General features: G+C 33.8%; 1 protein-coding gene across 1 annotated transcript; it reads left to right on the plus strand.

Annotated features, from left to right (window-relative positions):
* The first annotated feature begins 8,462 nt into the window (after positions 1-8,462).
* On the plus strand, positions 8,463-9,401 carry LOC128666980 (olfactory receptor 10J5-like). The gene has a single exon (XM_053721828.1). The coding sequence runs from the start codon at positions 8,463-8,465 to the stop codon at positions 9,399-9,401; it is 939 nt and encodes a 312-aa protein (XP_053577803.1).
* The last annotated feature ends 2,156 nt before the right edge of the window (positions 9,402-11,557 follow it).

Here is an 11,557-nt window from a genome sequence, read left to right on the forward strand (position 1 = left end):
CTTTTGGGAATCTTTCCCAAAGGTCCCATAATATTTTACCTCACAAATATTTCAATCCTTAATTTTCTACTATGCATTTGAAGACTTCAAAACAAAGGTATGGTTCTAATGATAAAATGATCCTAAAGCATATAAAACATTTAGCCTGGGTTTAAAAACTGTATAATTTTGTGTCAAATATTTGCTTGATATTTAAAAGGAAATTAAAACACCTCATGTTTTACTAGAAAAAAATGTGTTTGTCACATGCTCTCTAGAAATACTGAAAAGCAAATTCTTTAACCTAGGTTTTCTTAATAATGCTGCAAATTGCGTAAACCAACATTCTAGACCGTGACTGCCTAGAGTAGTGGCTAAAATTAATTTACTGATAACCCTAATTATGCATAAATAAGGGAAATAATATAAAGAATTTCAAGAAGTTTTGCAAATCATTAATAGAAGGACAATTTCACATTATTCGAAAACATTTATTTAGCATGAATGTGTACTTCATTGCTGATATGTTATATATTCATGTATATTTACATAGATAAATTGATAGAAAGATAGATAGATAGATAGATAGATAGATAAATATTATATTCCCCTTTAATGGAGTAAATTCATAAAAGTGACTTTAATTTAAATAGTGTGTTTGACAAGTTGAATTTAATAAATAATATAGTTACATATACATGTATGTATTCAAATACATTTTTTAGAATTTTTGAAGAACTATAATAATTATTATTAATATTTTTTTAATACTTTAAATTTAATATTTACATAAGGCACCATGAGATAGCTAATTCTTCATGTGCGCTAACCCGACATCACCCTAGACCTACAGTGTGAACCCCAAACCTCATTGTGCATATTTTACATTCCAATGTTCTTCATATAGAAAAAAAGTTTATTTTTATTTTTAAATATATTTCTATATATCTGATTATGTTAATGTACAATATATATCTATACCTATATATCAAAATAAATATATACATGTATAGGTATATACATATATTTACCCCTATGTAAAGAACATTGGAATGGGAAATATTCGCTGTGGGTTTAATACGGAGTCAAGTTAGCGGGCAATCGATAAATTTAAGGTTTTCTTTAAAAGTATGCTCCATTGAAGTCTATAGTAAGAATAAGTTAACATGGTCCCAATATCAAAAGTCCTTTAATTATTATTGCTCAAGCAAAATACATAAATAGCATGCCACTTGTAAACTGGCCCACTATGTTCATTAAAACAGAAATTAATTATTGTGCAGTAATAGGGTGATGTTATAAGATTCGGGTAAAATTGGTCAGATTATTTCACTCATAACTTAATATTTAACAGGCAATACAGTTTTTCTAAATATATAGATATACTGTTTACAGGGTACAAATCCATCTACAAGTTACATATTCATCTAGTACTGGCAGTGATGTTCATTTCAAATTCCATTTAGTAATCATGATATATTGGTTTCTAACTGAACAAAAAATTAAATGAATAAATGTAATTTTTTTTTAAAAAAAGTTGAATTTGTTATGATAATGAGTTACTCTGATTATTAATAAGATTACATTGCAACTTTATATCATTTAATGTAATAAAAACAGACACAAAATTTACTTTGTTATTAGACATTCATAGCTTGCAAAATGTGTATGTTTAATTAAGAGAGGTTAAGGAAGCCTTTAAATATATTAATTGATGGAAATCATACAAAAATGTAACGTAGTCATTCATTTTGCTTGGTTTATTTGTAAACTATTTTGTTGTAGTTGTAAAATATTTTTATTTTGCTATAAAAACTGTGTTTGTCCAACACTTGTTGGAGAATCAAAAAAGCCATATCCTAAGTACGCTGGAAATTGCATTAAAGGGACAGTGTACTTTAAAATAGTTTTTCCCTTAAAGGGACTGTCTTGAAAATGTTTATTGTTTAAAAGATAGATAATCCCTTTATTACCCATTACCCAGTTTTGCATAAACAACACTGTTATATCAATATCCTTTTAACCCCTGCGATTACCTTGTATCTAAGCCTCTGCATACTGCCCCTAATATCAGTTATTTTATTAGACTTGCATGTTAGCCAAACAGTACTAGCTCATAAATAACTCCACAGGAGCGAGTAAAATGCTATCTATATAGCAACATGAAATAGCACTGTCTAGCTGTGAACAAATGTCAAAATGCACCAAGATAAAAGGTGACCTTTAAGAGCTTAGACATTAGCATATGAACCTACCTAGGTTTTGTTGTCAGCAAAGAAAACCAAGAAAACAAAGCAAATTTTATGATAAAAGGACATTGAAAAGTTGTTGCCTGAATCAAGAAAGTTTAATTTTGGCTAGACTGTCCCTTTAATCTGTTTCCAATGACTTGTTATACCAGCTGCAGAGTATAATATGTATTAAAAAAAATGCTTCATTAGGTTTATTTTTGTATATCAGATTTTGTGATTCAGAAACCTGAAAAATAATTTTTATTCAATATTGATTTCTGTTTGTCGCCTCAGAGCAAGTGGAGAAGTTATGGAGCAGCGGTCTTTAGACAAGGGGCATCAAGCTCCATTCAGGGCTTGATAATTCAGCTCCCTAGCTTATTTACAACTATAAGCAAAATGAGAACTTGTGATTTTAGGACAATTTTTTTAATACAGTATATACTTCATATGCAATTAATCCTCCTACTGTGGCTGAATCAGCTGGATGTTACAGGGAATAGTTATAAAATGAAGCACTCCCAGTACTATTTAAATACATGTGGCTTTATTTTGTCATTTTCAGGAAAAAATGGACTAGATTACAAGTAACTCACTAACTGTTGCAAATTAAAACTAAAGATGATCGCGAGAGTCTAATTGCATTTTACGCTTGTCGGGTTAGCGTGCCTGAATACCTCACATAGAGGGTAGTGCATTAACAAAAGTTGTACTAAATACAACATAAATACTTTTAAAATTACACTCACACTCATATAAATACTATCTGATAAATATTTATTTTTATTTTTATAAGGGTTCAAAGGTATATGGTATATGACAAGCTGTATACATACATGTCTCATTTGTGTGTGTGTATATGTATATATATATATATACACATATATATATATATATATACACTTATATATTTACATTCTTTGTGTGCGCTAACCTGACACCTCATTAGACTTAAAGCCAGTGGCGTATTTAGGTTTTGTGCAGCCCTAGGCATTAAAAATTCTGCTGCCGTCGCCATCCCCCACCCCCTTTTTTTGGCCATTATATTTTTTTTTTAAGGCATTTCCAAAGAAACTGTTTACCGGGGCTTGCAAAACACTTGCACACACTAATCAGGGTTGAATTAGCCCATGTGTACACAGTATACATGTGATTATTAATAATATTTATATATAGAACATATATACAGGTGGCCCTCGTTTTACAACGGTTCAATTTACACCGTTTCAGAATAACAACCTTTTTTTCCAGTCATGTGATTGCTGTTGAAAAGCATTGAGAAGCAGTGCATTTATTAAAATAGCCAGTAGGTGGAGCTGTCTGCTTGTGTTGCAGCAAAGCCAAGCAAGCTGAAATTAATTAGTTTAACCAGACCTGAGCTATTGAGCAGATTTCAAAGGAATAAGATCTTCCTGTCTATAACTCAGTCCAGATTGGAATGCATAGAAAGAACTGTTTGCAGAAAAACGCAAGTGAAGTCTGTGTTGTGTGATTATTTTATTAGGTTTATAATGCTGTTTAGCAAATGTTTTTGTTCATTTAACTTAGTTTAATTATATATTTTGTGTTGTGTGATTATTTTATTAGGTTTATAATGCTGTCTAGCATTTAAAGTCTTCATTTCAAAGCTTTACAATTAATGTATTAGGTGTTGCTTATGACAATTTTGAGAGGGGCTTATAACCTCTCCCCCTCACTTCCCATTGACTTACATTATAAACTGGGTTTCAATTTACAACGGTTTCGATTTACAACCATTCCTTCTGGAACCTAACCCCGGCGTAAACTGAGGGTTACCTGTATATATATTTATATAAAATACAGACAATTAGCGCTAGTCACCTGCTGTTCCCAAAAGAAACTCAAAAAGTGCTGCCCTACCCATCGCGTTCACATATTTTACATTCCTATGTTCTTCACATAGAAAAAAATATAATTTGTATTATTAAATATATATGTCTATATATATATATCTGATAATGTTAATGTAAAATAGATATCTATACCTATATATCTATAGGAATAGATATACAGGTATAGGTATATACAGATGTAAATATAAATATGAATTTGCAATAAAAATAACATTGTTCTGTAAGTAAAGAACATTGGAATGTTTAAAATATTTATAACTCCTGTCGGGTTAGCATATATTTTCTTCTTCTAAAATAGTTTTCCATGAGGAATACTGAAGTATTGATTAAGGGCCTGATTACAAGTGGAGCGTTATTTAACACTCCTGCTCAAGCGTTAACTGTGCGCTCTTGCACAAAAAGTGCGACGAGCACAAAAAGCTGAACTTAGAATACCATGCATTCGATAACTTATTTCCCTATAGAAGTCAATGGAAAAAAAGTGGAAAAAACACCCAACTCCAAACTTTACTTTGTTGGTTAACATAATGACTATGGACCAATGTGTCCCTTAAATTTGCTCATCAGGGGATTTTCTCAGTGTGGATTTAATATCCTGCCATTTATTATTAAATGTGGCGATAAACCTAATGTCTATTTCACTGTTCTTGTGTTTTTTAACCCTTTGTTGATTATACAGAAGCTGTTCCCTACATGTTTTATTTGCTTGTTGATAATTTTTCTTTAATTTTTGCTGGCAGTAACCGCTCTGCAAAAATCTATTTGTTAGTTTTCTTGCTTGCTCATTAAAGGACTCTTTAGTGGAACAATTATGTTTGAATCTTAAATATTGACCATATGGGATCCTTTTTGTAACTGAGTTATAGTGATGGCTATCTGCCCTTAAGATTGTGTTTGCTGTTGATTCGGCCATTTTGGAGCATAATTATAAGATCAAGAAAGATTATCTGTGTCCATAGTCCATAGTCATTATGTAAACCAACAAAGTAAAACTGGATGTATGAATTTCAAAATAAATCAGACAATTTTCCCTTGTGGAAAATGCAGTATATTTAAGCACCTTAAAAGAGTAGATACAGTTTTTGATAGGTTTGGCATTAAAAATAAAATCAAAGGACATATTACCTGTCGCAGTGAAGGGGTAGTATATATAAATTCATGGGATTGCCACTATAATTATGTTGACACATATAGGGAGATCAAAGAAAGATAAAAGAACATATAAGGGATATAAAGAATAAAAATAGGCAGTGTGGCAAGACATTTTTATTAATTTCATAATAGCTCCCCTAAACTCTTTACAGTAATGGAATTAGAAATGAAGAAATAAACTATGCCCCATTTCTACAAAAATAGATTACTTCCCCTTTTTTAACCGATATTAACTAAATGCCTGCTATTTCAATAGATCTATCAATAGGATGCTTGAAATAATATCAACTTAAACAATGTGAAACATATACAAAAAATTTAAATAAAATATTGATGACCATGGCTGCTTTTAGTGCAGAAATTGTTTTGCTGAAATAATTGTGAAAATATCATTTTGAATTAAACATGTAAATTTAAAAATTACCACCCTTGAAAATACAATATGATTGGTAGATATCATAATGAGGAACCAAAGTAGTATTCCAGCATAGCAACGCCATGATGAAGCTTCACTGAGATTGCCTGAGTGGCGAAACAAGTGTAGCATTTCTTTAACTCTTAGCTTGGCCAGTCGAAGTTTAATAGAAGGGATTTCAAGCTGTTTAATCCGGGACGAGCACTGGAATGTACCGGAGGAGTACCGGATGTATACTGGAGCAACACACAGCGGATGGAACCAGATCCTTATGGTGGAGCAGTGGATGAGATTGTATGTTATCCTCAGTGAAGTCCCCAATATAGAGCACTGTGCTTAGGGTCATTCTATGCAAGGACTTGATATAGTGGCTTTAATAACATACTGCACTGCTTTTGCTACCTAATATGCTGTTTACCTGCTTGATATACAGTAAATATTACCAGCTGAATGACTAATTCCTTCTAATCTGCTCAATATTGCTTAAAGTGAAATTTAACTAATGTGCCAACTAACTGCTGCATTACTAATCATGATACGGATGATACTTTGAGGACACTGCAATTGTTCTGTTTGATTACATCTGTTCTAGCATATGATTTATGACGTAATTACATGTTTTTCCATATGTATTCTATTTACGCATATCAGCATTAATTTTCTAGTGGCCACTGGTTTAATTTTAGTATAGTGTTTTTTAAGGTGGAATTATTACTAATTTAGTATGTTAAATAAAATGGTTTGTGCGCATTAGCATTTGGGTTGCAATGTGCATTCTTTTAACCCCATTTTTGAGGAAACCTTTAGGTACTGAATTCCTTTTTAAAGGGAAGTTACTGGCTAGGAAACTCTTTGTTTAACCCTATTCTCAACTGTACAATTTTTCTTATCTTCTCCTTTTCTTTTTTTGATTTAATTAATTCAGTCAACTGCCCCCTTGTACCCCTAGATACAAAACATATTTTTGTTATGTATCTAGGGTATTCCTATGAAATTGTATGCAGTGTGAGCTGATGTCTCATTTATTTTTTGAATATATATATATATATATATACACATAAATACATACACATACATCACACATACACACATACAAACATACATACATATATACAAACACAACAAATACCATATGAAAGAACACAACGCTTTTAAGTGAGTGAACTCAAAGGAACTGATAGCTCTACAAACAACCTTTGTGACTTGTCCAGTGATTAGCATTGTGTGAGTTTTCCTGTGCTTAGCCCCTGATATAAGCATATCGAACAAAGTCATTGAAAAGTGGATGAGCCTTACCATTGTCCCTACAATAAGTTGAGTGCTTTGAGTTGCAGACTAGCCCAAGTTACATTCAACACCAAATTATTAATTGTCAACATGTTTAATGATTGGTATTAATTTCTTGAAATTAATTGTGCAGTTACCTTGAAAGGTTGTAGATTTAAACATTTTACTAATACTTTAAAATAGATTAATCCTCCGTAGCCTAACTGCTGAATTACAACATGTCAAATTATCATATAAACATTTATTATTACTATTAAACATATGATAATGGTTTTACACTATTTAATACCGTAGTCAAATCAGATGATCTTCCTGGAACCATTCTGAAGTTATTGATGACTCCAGACTAGTCATCAGAAGCCATGCTGAGGTATGCCTACAAGCCTAAAAATATAAACAAGATGACTCTAGACTGATTTACTGGCTGTTCATGCTTGTAAAGTAATCAGAAAGGTAATCTGCTAATTATTCTGAATTCATCACCCAGATTTTTTTTTACCTTAGCTGATGACATTACAAGCCAATGATGTCTTATGATGTGCAAATGACTTCTAAAGTACTTTGATGGTCTCCAAAGTAATTCTGTTTGTCTTAGGTATGTAGTCTTACCATCCAAACTATTTTTTCAAAATGTATTTGAAAGATACAAGTTATAGGTTATGTTAGATACCATCAAGTTCAGTAAAAATGATAATTTACTGGATCTTTCTGAGCTTATTGCTCTATATTATTTCAAGATTCATAAGGAAAATTAGCTAAACCTCAGAGTGACAGAGATTTGTTAACCCAGATCCTACACATTAAAGAGACATTAAACACTTTGAGATGGTAATATAAAATGATAAATCGTATATATATATATATATATAAAAAAAACTCTGCAATATACTTTCATTATTTATTTTGCCCCTCTTTCCTGCAATTCCATTCTGAAATTGTGAGCTATTCAGTTCCTGTTAGAAGTGGAAGTGCAGAACACTGTTATATTCCACACAGCCATTGGCTGTACACTCTATTGACCAATTAATAACTGTCCCTAATTGGCCACAGCAGTGAAGGTAACCTGAGTTACAACATGGCAGCTCCCGTTATTTTATAGACACTAAAACTTTATGTTTATTTTGTCACTATTTAAACAGCTAATGAAAGTTTAAAAATACATCTACATGTTATTCTCAGACTAATCTTTTCTTTGAATGCATCATTCTATCTAGCATTTATTTAGTGTTTAATATCCCTTTAATGAACTGCACATCATTCATCTTTTGTCATTAGTTAAGATTAAAGTAGGTTATCTACACAAAACAAACTTGGTACAACTGTTTTTTTCATAAGTATAATCGATCTTTATTGAGGAAGGCATCTGAGACACCTTATTTTTGGAAATATGAAATTCTGTATAATATACTTAAGATTTTATTTGTTTATAATGTATTTGCAGGATACATTCCAGTGTAAATAATATGTTCTACTTAGCTTTTTTAACTGTGTAAATAAATATTTACTTTTTCTCCAAAAAGGAAAATGTGTGGAAAAACGAAAAATGGAACACCACAGATAGATTTTAACATCTTGGGTTTCTCCAGCCTTGAAAACGTACAGCTGGTGTTTTGTGTTGGTGCTATATTAATGTACTTCCTGACTGTGTTTGGAAACCTTGTTATTATCACACTAGTATGTCTGGTATCCCAGCTACAGAAACCAATGTACTTTTTCCTATGTATCTTGTCAATTCAGGATATTATCTATGTCTCTGCCATCTTACCAAAGTTTATGAGTATAACAATCACAGGTGACAAGACTATTTCTTATTTGGGATGTATGATACAGGTATTTTTGTTTTCATTCTGTGTTATTGCAGAGTTTTTTCTGCTGACCTCCATGGCCTATGACCGCTACGTTGCTATTTGTATACCTCTGCACTATACTGTTATCATGAGCAAAAAGATATGTGCTGTACTGGCGTCAGCCTCCTTGATAGTTGCCATTTTAAATTCTATATTGTTCTCATCTGTAATATCTAATTATTCCTTTTGCAAATCCCAAGACATCAACCATTTTTTCTGTGATATCAAAACTGTGATGAAGCTTTCCTGTAGCGATACCACAAACCTAATGAAAATAATAGTTGGTGAAGGTATCTTATTTGGATTTATTCCAGTTGCACTGATAATTACGTCGTACGTGTATATTATATCTACAATCTTGAAAATCCGTACATCTACAGGAAGACTTAAGACATTTTCCAGCTGTTCCTCTCATCTTACCGTTGTTATAATATTCTGTGGAACTGCACTCAGCTTATACTTGAAACCAGAGACTGAGAATTCTCAGGAACAAGACAAATTAATCTCCCTGCTGTATGTTGCTGTGGTTCCAATGTTAAACCCTTTAGTGTACAGCTTAAGAAACAAGCAAGTTGCACAAGCCTTCAAAAAAGTAACAGGGAAAATATTTGTTTAATAAATATAAACAAAACATCAATAAAAATTTTTATTTTTTTTATTTCTGTGTTGGATAAAATTAGTGATAAAGCAATTAATGGAGAGAGATACCAGGCACATCCTACAAAAAAAACAGTCATGCTAATGACCAAGGAGGTGCCTGGCATGTCCTCTGGGGTTTCAAGTGCTGGAAGCGGCCGTGATCGCTTCCAGGCGCTTTCAGAGTATTGCAGTGATACCTCAATATTGAGGCATCCTACAATACCCTTTTTAAGCACACCGATGCAGAGAGGGTCACACTGTGGCGTTCTCTGCATCGATCAGCGATGGTGCTGATCGTTGGTTTGGGATACAAGGGAGGTGGGAGGGCGGCCCATTACTGGTGCAGTTCCTGTTCCTGGAGTGTGCCATAGATCACAGGAGCATTCGAGGGGGCGGGAGCACGCGCACACCACAAATTAATATGTGTACAGTATAAAGAAAGGAAGGAGAGGAAGGGGGGGGAATAAATCTTGGGAAAGAGATCTTGGAGGGGGGTATTGAGGGGGACAGCTACACTACAGAAAAAGAACAATTATAAAACCCCAATTTTGTAAGCAAACTGGCTACTGGCAGACAGCTACCAGTACCCAAGATGGCGGCAAATAGGTAGAGGGGGATTAGAGAGCTGTTTGTGGGGGATCAGGGAGGTTGGGGGGCTAAGGGGGGATCCAACACTGCAGAATATATATAAAAACAGACACAAAAAAAACAAACCAAAAAACCCACAACATTTATGCTTACCTGAAAAATTTCTTTCTTTCCGGATATGGTGAGTGCACGGTGTCCTCAATTACTGTTGGGAATATCACTCCTGGCCAGCAGGAGGAGGCAAAGAGCACCACAGCCAAGCTGTTAAGTATCACTCACCTTCCCACAAACCCATTCATTCGACCGAAGGTAAATAGAGAAAAAAGGAGTAACACAAGGAGTAGAGGTGAATGAGGTTTAGTAAAAAAACTGTCTTAAAACAAAGGGCGGCGCCGTGGACTCACCATATTCAGAAATAAAGAAATTTATCAGGTGAGCATAAATTTTGTTCTCTTTCCTAAGATATGGTGAGTCCACGGCGTCCTCAATTACTGTTGGGAACCAATACCCAAGATAGAGGACACAGAGGACTAGGGAGGGACAAGACAGGTAGACCTAAACAGAAAATGGAAGATGTACAGAGGGCGACTCCTAGTGCAGATCAGCTAGCATTAAATTGTCCCACTAACAACTCCCCTTAGAAGTATACTCACACAGTGGGAAGCACACTATAGTGCTAATGTAGCTTGCTGGGTATATTGCAGTGGCCCAGCGCACATGTACACTCTGGCAATGAACTGTTCCAAGGTATTTTTTGAGATATTCCAATGAAACAATAGGAGACTTCAGTGAATAAAAAAAACTTTATAAAAATCAATGTATCATATATAAAATCAGTCAGTAAAACACGCTACGCGTTTCTCAGAGCTAACCGAAGGTAAATAGAGAAAAAAGGAGTAACACAAGGTGTAGAGGTGCCTGAGGTTTAGTAAAAAAAACTGTCTTAAAACAAAGGGCGGGGCCGTGGACTCACCATATTCAGAAATAAAGAAATTTATCAGGTGAGCATAAATTTTGTTCTCTTTCCTAAGATATGGTGAGTCCACAGCATCCTCAATTACTGTTGGGAACCAATACCCAAGATAGAGGACACAGAGGACTAGGGAGGGACAAGACAAGTAGACCTAAACAGAAGGCACCACCGCTTGAAGAACTTTTCTCCCAAAAGAAGCCTCAGCCGAGGCAAAAGTATCAAATTTGGAAAATTTGGAAAAAGTATGCAGAGAAGACCAAGTTGCAGCCTTGAAATCTGTTCCACAGAAGCTTCATTTTTGAAAGCCCAAGAAGAAGAAACAACCCTAGTGGAATGAGCTGTAATTCTCTCAGGAGGCTGTTGTCCAGCAGTCTCATAGGCCAAACAAATTATACTTCTCAACCAGAGAGAAAGAGAAGTAGCAGTAGCTTTCTGACCTTTACGTTTCCCAGAGAAACAAAAAAACAGGGCAGAAAACTGTCGAAAATCGTTAGTCGCTTGTTGGTAGAATTTCAGAGCATGCACAACATCTAATTTGTGCAACAATTGTTCCTTATGAGAAGAAGGATTAG

The sequence above is a fragment of the Bombina bombina genome, chromosome 1 (genome assembly GCF_027579735.1).
Source record: "Bombina bombina isolate aBomBom1 chromosome 1, aBomBom1.pri, whole genome shotgun sequence".
Lineage (NCBI taxonomy): Eukaryota > Metazoa > Chordata > Amphibia > Anura > Bombinatoridae > Bombina > Bombina bombina.

Excerpts from the sequence above, each read along its gene's own strand:
- LOC128666980 (XM_053721828.1), top strand. The coding sequence starts at position 8,463 with ATGTGTGGAAAAACGAAAAATGGAACACCACAGATAGATTTTAACATC.